The sequence below is a fragment of the Protomyctophum bolini genome, assembly GCF_963924005.1.
Source record: "Protomyctophum bolini genome assembly, chromosome: 4".
Lineage (NCBI taxonomy): Eukaryota > Metazoa > Chordata > Actinopteri > Myctophiformes > Myctophidae > Protomyctophum > Protomyctophum bolini.
In genome coordinates this window covers 44,852,668-44,869,338 of record NC_137865.1, presented here as the reverse complement: position 1 = coordinate 44,869,338, position 16,671 = coordinate 44,852,668, and the positions used below count along the sequence as shown (strand labels likewise).

At 42.8% G+C, this 16,671-nt stretch overlaps 2 protein-coding genes across 2 annotated transcripts; one reads left to right on the top strand and one right to left on the bottom strand.

Moving 5' to 3' along the window:
- Positions 1 to 1,019: 1,019 nt before the first annotated feature.
- On the bottom strand, positions 1,020 to 8,638 carry znf319b (zinc finger protein 319b). Its single transcript, XM_080760702.1, has 2 exons — positions 8,524 to 8,638; positions 1,020 to 6,081 (listed from the first exon to the last, which is right to left on the bottom strand). Exon 2 carries the CDS (start codon positions 5,798 to 5,800, stop codon positions 4,004 to 4,006), a length of 1,797 nt encoding a protein of 598 aa, XP_080616828.1. The 5' UTR covers positions 5,801 to 6,081; positions 8,524 to 8,638; the 3' UTR covers positions 1,020 to 4,003.
- Positions 8,639 to 9,316: 678 nt separating this feature from the next.
- On the top strand, positions 9,317 to 16,609 carry usb1 (U6 snRNA biogenesis 1). Its single transcript, XM_080761877.1, has 7 exons — positions 9,317 to 10,277; positions 10,807 to 10,946; positions 11,451 to 11,634; positions 11,766 to 11,819; positions 12,211 to 12,316; positions 12,653 to 12,733; positions 13,388 to 16,609. The coding sequence occupies exons 1-7, from the start codon at positions 10,081 to 10,083 to the stop codon at positions 13,493 to 13,495; spliced, it is 870 nt and encodes a 289-aa protein (XP_080618003.1). The 5' UTR covers positions 9,317 to 10,080; the 3' UTR covers positions 13,496 to 16,609.
- Positions 16,610 to 16,671: the final 62 nt, after the last annotated feature.

Here is a 16,671-nt window from a genome sequence, read left to right as displayed (position 1 = left end):
AGCACTGCGGGCTGAGAGTACTCCCCCCTCCGCTTCCAAGGCTCAGGAGGGAGGGGGCTGTTTGACTGTACTGTGCGCTGGGCAGGAGCATGTCTTAATGGTAGAACGGAGCGGCACTAAAAGTCAGGATATGGATTATTTCAGCATTCCAAAATAAAAAGTATGATTTTATAGTAATGATTTATATAAAAGTAAGTCAATTCTGTCTTTCATATATTTTATTTATTCCATGAATATTTTTCATCACAGTTAGGTTTGTGGGCAGGGGGGGGCTTAGGGGGGGCTGAGCCTCCAGCAGGGGGGGCTAAAGCCCCCCCCAGCCCCCCCCTGGCGCCGTCACTGACGACACCATAAACTAAGCATTACACTTGTTGTATGCTTTAGTTTATTGTAATTCGCCATAGGAGAAACAGCTACATCTGCTGTTCAGGAGATAGCGGTTAAATTCCCACATTGGCCGAAAGACAGGAGTCGTGTCCAGTCATATTATTGATGATCTTGTTTGTTTGTTTGTTTATTCAGCCAAGCCAAATATGACATTTTGCAGACCTATCCCATCTCGTATCATTGAATTTGGTCAACAATCAGTAGTGAATCCTGGTATGGTATCCCAGAACCAGATATAAAATGGAAAGAAATAAAAAATATTGCAGCCTAGGTACCAATCACCAATACAGTAGGAGTATCCTGGGGCTGGGAGGCATACTATTCCGTGTTTATGATCCGCTCGGGAGCGGATGTATTCAATACATATTGAGTCAATGCTAGAGCAAATCAAATTAATGATCACCCATTTTTTTTCTTTAGCGTAATCTGTCCAGTGTACACAAATGTATCAGTGTAATATCAGTGCCTATATAGAGATGATAACCTGTTTGTAAGGACATTTTCTCAGTGAAGCACCCCCATATATTATTTCACCCAGGGAAATAATTGTGAACACACAAAACTGTCCGAGACTATGTAAATAAAAATGTATTACAGTGGATTTGTGAACCAATCATTTAACATGGCACATGTTAATTTATAAATGAAAAAAGTTTTATTTGTTAGTGCTGTGTGTAATTGAATGCTACATACATACAGAATCTTAGCATGAATGTACACATACCATACGTCGGCACGATGTTTTTTCTCTTCTTTTTAACTACATCATCCACATAACTACAGTACAATTTGAAAAAGCTATAGGAGGCACCAGCGCCACGAGGGGAGCAGCGCTGGTTCCCAGGGACAGAATACAGGAACTAACACAGCAAGCATGCAGAGCATCAAGAGAGACCAGGGTCTGAGAGGCAAATGGGGGGGGGGGGGGGGGGGGAACCGTTAAATTAAAAAAGTTTTGATTTGTTTCAGTTTAACGTGACATTGAATGGTACACTACAACATCACCAATAAAAGCTGTAGCTCACTCTTGAGGGGTGGGAGCTACTGAGGGTGGATTTTACAATTTGTGCTTATAGAAGGGACGTTCCCACCCTCGACACCCCAAATTTGCCCATTGGATTTATCAGAACTTCTCAGCCCAGATCCATTACTCCATGTTTTTGGTGTTGATAATCCATCCAGTAATTTGGCATTAAAAAACGAATAATTAGCTGACATTGTTGCCCAACCAGAGCAGCAGGTTGAACACGTCTTCAGCCTACCCCAAGGCCCTGGTCTCTCCGTCCAAGAATAGATATTTGTATAGATTTAAGGACTATTAAAAAAATAAAACAAAATATAAACAAATGTGAAAACAAAAAATATACAGTACTTTTCCTCACTTAACTTCCCAACTGTTCTGATATTATTTAATGCCAGATTAAGGAAACAGACTAAAAGGTGACTGATACAATGGTCTGACCCTTCATTCAGTTCATTGTGATGAAGGTGGACAAAGGCAGATGAGGAAGAGGAGAGCTGCCTAAAATGTAGACAGAGGCATCAGTGTCCCATTTTAAAAAGGCCAAAAAAAAAAAACAGAATGTTAAATGTTACTTTTTGCTGCCTCCTTAGTTTTTTTTAATATATAAAACACGTGTCAATACTGCACTCAAACCAGGACTGAAATACAACATTAAACAGGATGGAGAAAAAAAAAGCTTGTTGAAAACCCCCCACTCGCTTAAGTAATAAAACATAACAGAAGGATTAATGAACATCACTGCCAACGTGGTCCAGTTGGCACTCCAGGCTTCTTGAGGTCTAAACTAGAATGTTAAAAGTGTTAAACCTTAAGTGGTGGGTATCCCTAATGCTGGTGCAGGGCCACCCCAACAAACATAATACTAAGCTGAACACTGCATTAGTGCGAACTCTTTATAAAAACTAAAAAATATCTGCAGTCTGCACATAAGATGCAGGATGACCCTGCAAAATACAGCTGTTGGAACAGGTTAGTGAGACGGGGACGGGGGGGCTGTGTAAAACTGTTTACATTTCTAATACAATTCAGTCTGGATTTCCCTGTTTGACAGAATTCCATCTTCATTCCTCTTCCTCCACCACAGAAAAGCAAAGCAGCGAGCAGTGAAAGCACATAAAAGGGTGCTCTTTTAGAATACCCTGCAACATACCAATACAATCACTACTTGGGACTAGAAAAACATAAAAACAAAAACATTTGCACATGTTAAAAATTAGCATGAATATAAAAAAAGGTCAATAAATGCAGGTTTTTGTTTCAAATGAATCTGATTAACATACCCAACTCACACATCCATATATGTAGAGGCTGAAAGAACGTGTAATGATCAAACTCAATACACATAGCCTAACAGCACTGGTCTCTGCAGGGATATGACAGGTAAATTAGTGTGAAATATATATATTTTTATATAAGTCTTTAGTGATGAGTGAGATTGATGTTAACCATAACATTTGTTTAATGACAAGAACTTCGGCTGGTTGGTTAGTCTCCACACTTTTGGAACTGGGTGTCGCTTCATACGGGTATTTTGGTAAGAACTAGAGACGCCACAGTTATTGTGGCCCACATCAACATCCACATACACTCACAAACATCTTAGAACTATTTCACAAAAGCACAATACAGCCCCTTTCCCCCCTCATGTGATAATAGAAAAACAACAACACTTCTAAACTGTGGGCCATACTGGGTACTTCATCATACATAAAAAGCATAAAAATACTAAAGCCCGCTGGGGTGAGAAGGAAGATAGGTCAAGGGGAGTCCATTTTTGTTTGAATGTATACACTTGTTTTGGTACAGCTGGAGAGATGCGAAACCAAAAACCTTTCCAGAGACCCTCCACATAACCAAAGAAAACACATACTATGTGTGTTAAGATTAACAGCTTCGTTTTGGGATACTAACAGCGAGAGTCCGTCAGCACTGGAGACACTGAAGGAGGGTGAAGACAGGGGGGGTAATAAAAATAGAGTCGAGCAGTACAAGATGAAAAAGGGGACAGAAAAATTATTGAATCCCCCCCCCCGCACCCCACCCCGTTAGGAATAGTCACAACAGTCTCAGGTTGGCCTGATCAGTTTAGGTAGATGAGGCTCCACCAGGATTCCTCTCCAACTAAATTTTACAAATGTATTTACAAAACACAACAATGGTTGGTTTCGTCATCCTGCTTCTGTACAAAACAGTCAGACTTGGTTGGCAGTAAGTATGATTCATAACAGAGTTTGCCCCTTTAAATTCAAACCTCATCTGCATCAACTGTCTGATGGTTGGTGCTGAGGAAAGGGGGAGGTAACAGGCTTGATAAGATGTGTCTAAGGAAAAAAGGGATGCAGTGAGAAAGGAATAGATTAGGAAAAACAAGGGGGCGGGTATTAGCCTTCAGGCAGGGTAGTCGAACATGGAGGACTTGACACAGAACTGCCAAGTGTCCACGGATTAGCAACAGACAGCCCTGTCCGAGTAGGGAAAAGGTCAGGGTGAGGGACGAACCTGCAAGGCGAATACAGGGTTTTGGGGGAAAGCATGGTTCATTCTACGGCAGCTCATTAGAACCATATCCAAAGCTCGGAGGAAGATTTGGCCCTATATGCAAGCGGCCACGGGATAGCCACCTCCCTCGGCAGTATGCTGCACAGTGTGATCCTGCAAAGAACCTAGGTCGCTGAAGCGTTCACCACACCACACGCACTTAAACTGGCCCTCTCTCGCGTGGGTGTGCTGGTGCTTGACCTGGTGCTCTCGCTGCTTGAAGCCCTTGTTGCAGTTAGCACACTTGTAGGGTTTTTCCCCGGAGTGCACACGTCGGTGGCGGTTCAGGTCAGATGTGTACTTGAAGCGGCGGTCGCAAAGCGCTTCGGGACACTTGAGCGGCTTTTCACGCGTCGGGTCACATCGATGCTGGACGAACTCCGACGACGACAGGAAGCGGCGGTCGCAGAGCGAACACTTCAGCGGCTTCTCCTGGCAGTGGGAGTTCTGGTGGCGCTGCAACGTGGAGCTCTTCTTGTAGCCCTTCCCACACACGTCACACTTGTAGGGCTTGTCGGGTGAGTTGGAGGCCGATTCGCCGCACTTGTGTCTGAGCAGCTCGCCCGACTGGCTGAACTCTTTCTGGCAAGAGGCACACTTGAACAGGTTGTCCATGCCATGCACATGTTGGTGGTAGAGCAAGTGAGAGGGCTGCATGAAGCCCTTGTCGCATAGGTTGCACTTGAATGGCCGGTCAGTAGGGTCTTTGTGTGTGCGTCGGTGTCTGACCAGTGCATATTGCTGTTTGAAGCTCATCTGACACTCGTCACAGTGGAAGGGCCGCTCCTCTGAGTGTGTGCGCTCGTGCTGCCGCAGGTCAGAAGGGCGTTTGAAGCCCTTGCCACAGGTGGCACATCGGAACGGGCGGGCACCCTGCGGGTGGCAGGGATGGTGAAGGAGTTCAGACGACTCCTTGAAATGCAGCTCACACAGGTTGCATTTGAACAGGTGCTCACCGGAGTGGGCATACATGTGGCGCACCAGGTGGGAGCGGTGTTTGAAGCTCTTCTCACACACGGCACACTTGAAGGGGCGTTCATTGCTGTGCGTGCGCTGGTGGTGTGCTAGATGAGACGACTGACTGAAAGCTTTGTCACAGGTGTCACATTTAAACGGCTTTTCTCCTGTATGCACCCGCTCGTGTCGCGTCAGTTCCGACAGGTGCTTAAAAGCCTTCTGACAGATGGGGCACTTGTATGGTCGGTCTCTGGCCGAGGGAAAGGGTAATATGGACGAACTGCCGCTTGTCGTCGCCCTGTCCTCGCTGTGTGAGTGGGTTTGTGTAGAGGACGTGGGCGTGGCATTGCCAGAGGAACCGGGTCGGTACGTTTTTTCACAGATGGAGCACTTCTGTGGATTGGTGCTGTTATGGGATGTGTGGTGCTGGGCCAGAGAGGTGAGCAGAGAGAAGCCCATCTTGCAGACCCCACATACAAATGGCTTTTGCTCTACTTGAACACACTGGTGCTCCAGCAAGTCGGTGGCCTGGTGGAAGATCTTCATGCACTGAGTGCACTGAAAAGACCGGTCCTGACTGACAATGCACTGGTGTTCATGCGGGTTTGCCAGATGGGAGATATCATGCCCACACGCCCCACACTTGTGGCCTCCCTCCGTCCCTACCTGCAAGGTCGACTGCTGAGCATGCTGCTGCTGACTGTGTCCTCCGTGCTGCTGGCCAACATGTTGACCGTGTTGGCTGTGCTGGGCCTGCTGCTGTACTAGAGACGGAGGGTCTGGCTGCAGCACAATGCCATACACGGCACAGCCCAACGCATTCTCAGCACCTGGCGGGATCGTATGAACAACCTGAGGCGGAGCAACGGCATGTTGCTGCCAGGCCTCCGACATGCGGGCTCTGGTGTAGGGATTCAGTTTGGCAATTGGCGCGTCTCCAACTAGGGTGAGAATGGGAGAGAGAAGGCTTCAGTGAGCATCGAGATGAGAAGATCTCACATTGCCATTTCTGTGAGTTGTGCTGAAGAACTGGAAGAGGTGCACGTTGACAGAGGGCTGTGACTGAGAATTCAACAACTGAAACTGCGACACAACTGTGTCGAGGTGGGATGTGTGGCCAGGCTTGGAGGGAAATCCACTGCTTTCATTTCTGCTCTCTGGTCTTCAAACGATAGCTGTATGGGGAAATTGACCAGACAAAGCAAACGTACGTCAGCACATCAATCTTCAAAAACAAATTAGTAATTCAGTAAGTAGCCATTAAAGTGGTTTGGGTGTAACATGAGACATGACAGCTCATACATACAACCAAATGATTGCGATATTGTGGATGTAAATAGTTCAGATCCCTGGGATAACCACTAGGTTAAAGCAAACGTTCAGCCAACCTAGAATTTAACAATGTAAACCAAGTAATGCACAGGAAACAGTGATCATTATCTCTGCCAAACCGGAAGACCAAGAAGGGGCAGATATTATGTTTTTGTCCCCGTTCGTGTGTGGACAGCTAATATCATGTATACTGCCACTAGCTAAACCAAGGAAGACACTCCACCCCAAATTATTTTGCCAGGTGCGAAGTAGCATGGCCTACATAATTTGCACGCATCACTATTCACTACTGATGAACACGACCTAGTCCTGATTGGCTGCCTCCTAGCGACCTAGTCGTGATTGGCTGCCTCCTAGTCCTAAGCCAATGAGAGTCTGAACGGCATAAAAACCCATACTCTGAACCATAGATATTAAAAAAACAGATGCCTTATTTGCCGCTGCAGTTCGTTGGAGATATGCGTGTCGACGGGAGGGCGGAAGAATTTACACTGAGGGAGGAAGTACGCCGGAAGAGTGGACGGCACGCTACGTCACGCTGCCACTCAAGTGACTACTGGCCAATCACAGTGCATCTTTTCTGGGACTTATCAGACTCGAACATGCACTCTGTGAGTGACGCACACTCATGCTTCCGCAGTGCTTCGCAAGGAATCTCGGAAATGTTTTGCCCTCCCTTGCCTTGAGCACATACGCTCCAGAGCCGAAAGGGGTGTCTACCTTTATATGTCTATACTCTGAACGCCGCAATGCAGCGCGAGTGGCAACAGCAGCTAATGTTATGAGCTACAGGAAAGCCATAACAAAACAGTAAGTGAACCAACGAAAATGGGGCACTACAAGAGCTTGTTGAACCTGGCAGTTATGACAGTCATTTTCTTGTTTTCAAACTGGTGGTACTATACCAGATCTCAGTCATTACTCACGTAATCTATGGATCATTCATATTTTTCAAGTCACTTCCTTGACTTCCTTATTGACTTCCCATTGGGAAGCGAAAATGACTTAACGGCATCGGCGCTTAATGCCATTTCATGCACGTTGCAGCGGTCTCCTATAGCCGTTTTATACATCTTTGAAACATCTCAACGACACTCAAGTGGAGCGGCGTGAACAGAGGCTATGTACATCTGTCTCCCATGGAGAGTGGAATAACTACTCAGGGACCCTACCGTGGGCCAAACTTCAGAAACGGTAAGGGTCCCGAAAGGGGCTAGTGGTGCAGAGGCTAAAACAAATGTACGGAATAGATTCCCAGGTTGGCCTTTAATTAAGTTTCCAAAATGTGTGTGAGGAGCCCATGCATTACAAGAACTGCCATACGCCATGAACACAAACTCCAATCAACCGCAAACTGAAATGGCATGTTATATTGGCCTCTACTATAGCTTACACATCGAAAAACACAAATGCTAATAATTTCAATGCCTGTTGTATAAAAGCTTTCTACTAGTCCCATTGTCCTAGCCCTTGACTTGGTGCCATTAGTAGGCCACCAAGCCTGACGGAGATATGCCTTAATGTTATCCTCTTACTGTCTTACAGTAGAATCATTAGTAGGCAACCCAACAGAAAGAGCCAGAAAACACTGTGGGTCACACACAATTTAGGGAAGGGGGGGGGGGGGGTAGCTGTATTGTGCCGTTAACCTAATGCCCGCGCATAGTTTATATTTGCTCAATAGCACCTCTGTGCGAACAAAAATAATATGAGTGAGACATTCAGCATATTGATCATCAAAACATCAATAATTTCAATCATCCACAGTCACAGATGTGAGTGACAGAAGTAGGATCTGCTCATCATCTTCAAACTGCTGACCAGCGCCTCGGAGCGTCTGTAAGCACATCAATATCCATGATTCCGTTCCATGATCTGTTGTGCGTAAAAGCCCGGTCCGACTCGGCAACATCCATCAACACTGCGAGTAGCACAGAGCTATACTGGTTAGCAATAGCAACCCTGCTAAACAATACAATTCGCTCGTCTTTCAGATTCAGTGTTCTAACAGCTTATTTCGCCATCTCTTGACCGGAGCATAAATGCCCAAATGCTAAACGTTTTGAAGCGGGACGTGGAAGGAAGGAAGCGTCATTTTTAGGAGCGAAGTGGGCTCTTCTTACGGTTAGCTGCTAAGTGGCTAAACCAGCTAGCATTAGCCGAGATTGCCAGCTAAAAGCGAAGTGAAAATAGCTATTGTTAGCAAATCAGCACCTGGGAAAATTAATGCAACGGACTCGTGCAAATATTATTTATTATCGTGTGAACGGTCTGTAGGTGCATACCTCGAGAATTCACAGAGGATGGTTTTAAGCGGCTGGTCATTTTCCCCTCCAAAATCTTGCAGTTCGGCGAATCGTCGTATGTTTTGTAGCCAAGGCCCAAAAACCCGTCCCGTCCGTGCGTCCGTCCTCCTCCTCCTCCTTTTTCTCGGGGTCGCCAGATTGTGTGAGAGAAATAAGCACATTTGAAAAACAAGCCCAAAAGAAGCGAGCCCTTCGTCCTTATTATCTGTACAGTATACATACATGATACATACACTACATACTGGATTAGAAAATTGCAAACAGTAACACCCACTGGTCTAAATGAAAGAAGTTGATTATCAAACACGGTAACACCTACATATTACACCCACACCTCATCCCTTTTCTGTTCAAATAAAAAAATGGTATCCAGGCCTTGCTGTGAATTTATACTCTTTAGACACAGAGATACATACATAAGACATAAACACATTGCTACTCAAAAATAGGATTGATTGATTGAAGTATTTATTAACAGTTTGCAGAATTACAGTACATTTCAATTACAACTCAATACAAAAACTGTCAACTGTGAGTGGACGACACCATAAAGTATTACACTTGTTTACAAGAGGGTCCAGTTTTGAATTGCAGCCGTCTGTGCGAGCGGTAACGTCTGTGCGAGCGGTAAGATGGGGATCCGCAGACAAATATATATTCATTTTGGGGGGGTTCTTGACTTGAAAATGAAACACAAATATTTACAATCAACTTTACAGAAAAACAAAGCCCAAAGTCGCTTATAATAAGCAGACATGGCAACAATGCTAGCTGGCTGAGCTGTTTGCCCGGGCACGGGAACATGAATAAAACAATCTAAAACAGCAGATCTACAATCTCACGCGGTGTAGCATCAGTGTACCACGACGCCTTGCGAGCTTGTAGATCTGCTATTTTCGGTGCGCGACACCGGTGCGCAGCTAAAGTATACCACCGTTTAATTGGCATGCTCACAACACACCCCGGAACCTACCAGTCAGGATGGCTTTCATCAAGCACTCCGACAAAATAACACCATTTTACAGTACAATATTGTGTAATTGATTGTGTATTTTCTTGTAGATATATAAAATGCATTAATTGTGCGTTAATTCATTTGCTAAAAAAGACAGTTAATTAAACTGGATGGAAAAGGGTTGTAAACGATGCACGACATATTTACACTACTTGGAAAAGGATGATGTGTAAAAATATAAAATATAAAAATAAATAACATAAAAAATACTTTGGCTGTCATCTTTATGTCTTAAACCGGCAAACAATGGGGCTTTGTTGCACCAGCGCTAAGGTGGAACTCATTTACGTGGTAGGTGTTGTTTCAGTAGGACATAAATTACCATTACAACAGGTTGTTTACATCGGAAGAGATAAAGCGTTCAGATTGTCATTGGAAGCGACAATATGCCGGCCACTGATTGGTTTACGGCGAGTACCACTTTTATTTATTTGTTTATATGCCACTCACTCACACAAACATTTGAATACAATTTAATCGAAAATCCTTAACATTATTTGATACACCACAAAAGTTGTGCGATGTTGGTTGGCTACAGCAGCAGCTCTGAAGAGGAGAATGAGTCTGTGAGTCAAGCATCTGCTTCTAATAATGATAAAAGTAACAGACACGAAGGAACCTGTAAAAAGTCCAAAGATGATGGTGATGGTGATGATGATAGAAGCTGCTCAGCGAGGAAGCGGCTCAAAACAGAAGAGGAACAGGCCCCCAAAACCAGGTGTGTCGATTCGTTAGTGGTTGACTTGTCTTCTAGCCTTAAGCAATAAGCATCTTAAGCTATCTGCATCTAACTTGACAGCTCATTCATGAATCATAAAAGAGTTATACCGGGCTGATTGTAGTCAACTCAACGACGATAAACTCACTAATATAATATTGTACATCATGTACGTATAGATTGGGCCATTGGGCTAGCCGCTAGTCACTCTCAATACTTTGAAAACTCTGCAGTATCAGAGTTTGGAAGCACTCGTTTTAAATTAATTCTGGATGTGTGTGTGTGTTTGTCTTTAATAATACCTCAGATGTAGCACTTTTCCAAGTACCCAAAGTTGCTTTACAGAAAGGAAAATGAGGAATGTCCTGACTCCTAGTTTATTTACAAGACATCACTGACTGTAGTGCACCAACCTCAAAGTCAACAACTCAGATCTATTTACCAAAGTGGATTGGCTTTAGTATCATAATTATCTGACGTTGAAAGAAAGCTTTAATGGATAAATCTCATTGAGCTGTCATTCCTTCAGGCTGCCCGTCCCCATGTCCCTCTTGGCCATGTTCCCTGATGAGGAGGACGAACTGACTGAAGACAGCTCCTGTCATGGCGGACGACTCCGCTCCTTCAAACATGAGAGAGGAAACTGGGCTACATATGTCTATTTCCCATGTAAGAAGATTCATAATTATGCTGTTTGACCGACACATACAAATGTACAATCTGTAACATGCATAGGCTACATTCATGGTATTGTAGGGATGCACCGATGTATCGGTCACTCAATATCGGTATCGCCAAATACGGTAAAACTGACATTAACCGATGGCAGTAGTCGATATTTATGTTGTTGATAAGCATACATTTTGCATTGGCTGTGTTGGTATGTTGGTTATCTGCAGCCTACCAAGCTGTAGATTCTGAACATTTATTTCTTGTATTGAAGATGCGTATTTGTTTCCCTGGCACAAAAGGGGGGGATAAAAACAACAAAAAATCAATAAACATGTATCGGTATCGGCTAAATTGTTATTTTAAACATCAGTATCAGCCAAGAATTTCCATATGGTGTCCCAAAGGACACATGGTGTAAGAGGTATGGTGTTGCAATGCTCAGATGCCCTTTAGTTCTCTCTCTGTAGCGATTGACATGGCTATCTATTCTCTCTTCATCAGACTTTCCAGACGAGGAGTTTATGAACCTGTTGGAGGAGCTTTTGATGGTAGTGAAGACCCGTGGAGTGGCTCTAACCAAACAAGAGGAGTTTCACCTCAGCCTGTCTCAGACAGTAGTGCTGAGACACCACTGGATCCAACCGTTTACACAGAGCCTCAGGGAAGGCTTGGCCCACTGTAACAAGTTCGTATCCCTCTCTACCCATCACATGGAGTTGTTTGTTCCAATTTAACAGTAGGAGAAATCAATGAAATCATACTGATAATTATGTCAGAATTATTTTAATGGCAAATCTTTATGGTTGTGGTTGCTAGGTTTGTGTGCTCAGCGGGACGCTTGAAAGTCTATTCCAATGCTGAGAAGACAAGGTACAGTCAAGACCTTTGTGAGTTTCTATACAGTGTAGCCTATATCCTGTTGTTATACCATAAGTTGTATAAATAAATGACTTAATAAATGATAAATAAGAATCTATTTAGTTAGTTATTTAGATCAAATATTTGTTCTTTTTAAAATGTCTCCCAAATTGAGTTGTTAGTTCTTGTTACTGTCAAACCCTACTGTTGATTTTTTTGAGAGGGTGTAGACCACCTGTCTCCTCTGTCACTGTGTATACATGGAGTCAGGCAGTCAGCATCCACTTCTTTTCACCTGACAGTTATGCATGCAGAGGAATAGTTCCCTGTGTTGTATGTTTGATTCCCTGACTAGTACTGACAATGTTTGTGTGATCTTTTTGCTTCTCTTTCTGTCTGTCAGGACATTTCTGGGGATGGAAGTGTCTACTGCACATACCCAGTTGTTAGAACTGGTCCGAGTGGTGGACAGAACTATGAAAGCGTTCCGCCTGGACCTCTTCTACAAGGTAACTGTAACTGATCCTCATCTCAACCAGGCTTAAGAAGGCCCGGGCCACTGGCATAGTGGTCCGGGCACATAGGCCGCAAATACTGGTCCCGACGACCTTTGCTGCGTGTCACTCCCCATCTCTCTCTCCACGTTTCCTGACGGTCTACGTTCCTATAAATAAAAGCATAAATGTGAGTGCGCGGACTAGCCAACGCCAACTCAGGGAGTCTCAGATCGCTTCTTAGACTACAAGAACCTGGTTCTTTTTTGCAACCAAACTCGTACAGGTGCCATACTTTTTATTACTTTCCCTGTCCATTTACTTTACTCTTCCTCCCTCCCTCCCTCTTAGAATCCATCTTTCCATGTGAGTCTGGCCTGGTGTGTTGGAGACGTGACAGAGCAGATTAAAGAGTGTCTTCAAGAACTGCAGGTACTGTGACCTCGTAAGGCCTGTTCACAGTCCAGTTTTCTGTGAAGGAGACCACTGAAAACTACAACATGACTTCACGCCGTGGTGGTCACCGCTCACACATCTCTGTTTTTACTAACCACCGTTTCGGTGGTCATCTCTTCAACGAAAACTGGACTATGAATAGGCCTTTAGTTGTCTTTGTAATTACCGGTAATATGCTCACCTGGAACTAGTCTGGACTCTGGTCCTACTATAGTGATGAGTGATGACAGAACCATTACATCTTTCCTCCTAAACTGGTGGTCCTAAATCCAAAGTTACAGTACTAGTAATGGGATAGAAGCAGGTTTCTGCCCTCAAGTTGTGAGACTTAACCGTAATTGTCTTGGACACCATGTCCATGTCGTGTCAAAAGAATACAATGATAAAATGTTCCTTCGTGCATAACGTGGGAAACAGCCTGATGATCATTACACTAACCATTATAATGAAAACCTTTATAATCATAATTCAATTTGACCCTTTCCTTGTTTTCTTCTTCTTACTTGTTCTTCAGTAGACTATGCTGGCTTGTCTTGGCCTCAATCAAAACTAACCACATTATACACACAACCTAGTATACTGTACATACATACAGTATACACTAGTTTACAGATTTGTCTTTCTGCTCAGACGTTAGTTGATGACCCCGCGGAAGGAACCTTCCTACTGGACTGTCAGGAGCTGCGCTGCAGAGCGGGAAACAAGACTTTCAGCTTTCCTCTGAGCAACTCCCTCTAGAGAACAGGCAATTCAGTCAGAATTGCGACCAGGGCACATTTTTAATATATATATTTTTTATAATGGAACAAATCCTAAGTGTCCCTGTCGGGTAGGGATGGACGGGTGAAGGGGTGTGGGGTTGCAGGAGGTTGTCCTCCAAGGCACAAAAAGAAAATACATTTTTGTACCCTCTTTTTTTCTTTGCTCTCCCTGTGAGATACTGCATTTATTGTACAACTGCTGTCGGTATGAACAATAAAAACAATTATATATAAGAAATAGAAAACAGTAAACTGTTGTGTCCTAAAAATGCAAATCTAGAATTAACACATTAACAGAATTCAGGTTATGCAGGAACGCCTTATAATCCTTCTCATACAAGACATACATCTTTGATGTGCAACAACCAAAGACAATCAAGTTTAAATCAAACATTTGTATGTTGGATATGGATGATTTATTGATTTCCAAATGTTATGTTTTCTACACATGTACATACATAACTTTCTTGTATAGAACCAATGCAGGCTATATTTTGACTACAGCATATTTGAATTTAAACCTTTACAAGTCTCACGACTGAAACAATGACACAATTACACCTGACCTGATGAGTAGCTGTCTGCCTGCCTGTCCAATTCTCCATGAGTAGCTGTCTGACTGCCTGTCCAATTCTCCATGAGTAGCTGTCTGTCTGTCTGCCTGTCTATGAGTAGCTGTCTGCCTGCCTGCCAGCCAGCAAGTTGGTTAACAGAAAATAAATTGTTATGGCTGAGTAAAATAAAATACAATAAACACAATTTGCCTGAAAATAGATTACCCAGCTATGACCTTTTTCATGAAAAAAAATGAGTAGTGATATGGCTGACTGAGTAAAATAAAACAATCTACCTGAAAATAGATAGCTATAAGTGAAGAGCAATTTCCGCAATTACCATTTCTGCAATTTCCATTTCCGCAATTTCCTCAATTTCCATTTCCGCAATTTCCATCATTTCCGCAATTTCCGCAATTACCATTTCCGCAATTTCCATTTCCGCAATTTCCAATTCCACCATTTCCGCAATTACAATTTCCGCAATTTCCATTTCCGCAATTTCCATTTCCAACTATTTCATCATTCAAATAAAATAGAATTCTGTCCGTTTAGCTATAAAATTATGTCAGGGAATAGGGATACACAGTATATGTCTTTCATTTGCATTGCATCTCCCCCCCCCCCCAAGCTTTTATTTTCGTTCGAGTAATAGTACAACTCTAATAGTATTACTTATAATAATGTAATTAAAGATAACTTCATTCAGATTTATTTATTTTTATTTCATTTTCCAGATTTTTTTTTTCTTCTTTTTTTTAGATTTTCATTGGTGGGCCAGTCATAATGGTCCCGCGGGCCTGATGTGGCCCGCGGGCCTGAGGTTGAGTATCACTGTCATACATCTTTGATGTGCAACAACCAAAGACAATCAAGTTTAAATCAAACATTTGTATGTTGGATATGGATGATTTATTGATTTCCAAATGTTATGTTTTCTACATATGTACATACATAACTTTCTTGTATAGAACCAATGCAGGCTATATTTTGACTACAGCATATTTGAATTTAAACCTTTACAAGTCTCACGACTGAAACAATGACACAATTACACCTGACTATGTCTGAGCAGCACTAATGGATGACGGAGAGGTTATGTTAACATAGTCAGGATTTACTCAAAGGTTTCCAGTGGCACCTTAAACTTCCTAAAATCTATAATTAACCAGTGGGATACATATAATCATTTGTTTATATGGGTGAAAGCACCCCATTCATGTCATCCCCTTCAGATACAGAAAGTATTTGTACAATGTATTATTTGCAAATTGCAATCACATTTGACTTAACCCATTCTGAACGGGAACTCATTTTGGTGTTAGCATCATGTTATGCTTTAGCTATTGAAAAATAGCAGATCTACAAGCTCATAGCGCGCCACCGAGTGGCGCGCTACGAGCTTGTAGGTCTGCTATTTTTGAAAAATCGAAGAACGACTGACATTTTTAGAATCTGATCTCAGGTCAGAATGGGTTAATCAGACCAGTGTGAGTCCAGTGGAAACCTTGTATGAATCTGATCTCAGGTCAGAATGGGTTAATAGAAGGCAGCACATAGCTTGATAGTTCTCAGCAATAGTGATATCTAGTAAATGACCCTGGTCTGGCCTACAAAGGACATAATGGCACAGTACAATCTGACACAGGGACAGGAAATGTGTTTTAAACATACCTTAAGTCCTGGCCGGCTCCATCTCCATTAATATTCTAGATTGAAAAGATAGAAGATAGAAAAGCAGAACTGGAGGAATGTGATGGGAAAGAGGAGTTGAATCACAAAATAGAAAGTCTAGGAGTCTTCTGTAATGAACACTAGGATGCATGAGCATAATCATTATGTTTCATTGGTCTTTGTATTCCGTAATGAGGAAAAAAACAAACCCTATAAAACAGAACTGCTTTAAATGGATGAGTAAAGGCCCCTCTTTCATTTGCCTTGTGATGAAAGTGCCACATGTGAATGTCAAACTACTTTCTGAGGTTAATAAACATTAACAATAGAGTAATAGTCAGGGCTTAAAGTTCTCAGTCCTGGGGACTGATTTCAGTCCTGAGGATCTCATAGGGGTCATTTAATGAGTGCATATTTGCAAAAAAAACATTTTCAGTCTTGGGATTTTTTTTTGGCTTTAAGCCCTGAATAGTTATGAACTATATTTGGCATGTCTGGTAGCTCAACCAGTTGGTGCACAGACCTGTGGACTGCGAGGACCCCGGGTTCAAATCTGACCAGGTCTTGTCTCACATCTCTCTCTGTCCTTGGTTACTGTCTACATTCTCATCTAATCTAAGAAATAAAGTATAAAAAATAACGTAAAAATGTGATCGTATGGTTCTAATCCTTCAGTAACCTAACTCAATGTTATAAAACTGAACATGGAAAGCAAAGAATCACAGACCTGAATCCCAAATTGGCTCAATGCAAAACATAATTGACAAAATAAAACACTGTCTTCTTGATATAAAATAATTTAACTTTTTTTTTTCTTTTTTTCTGGTAACATACATTTTCCACATGGTTGCATCCAAGTGGTCTTGGAGACTATTGTACTGGACATGTTAGAAAGATGTGCTTCGACTAAAGCTAAACAAGTTGT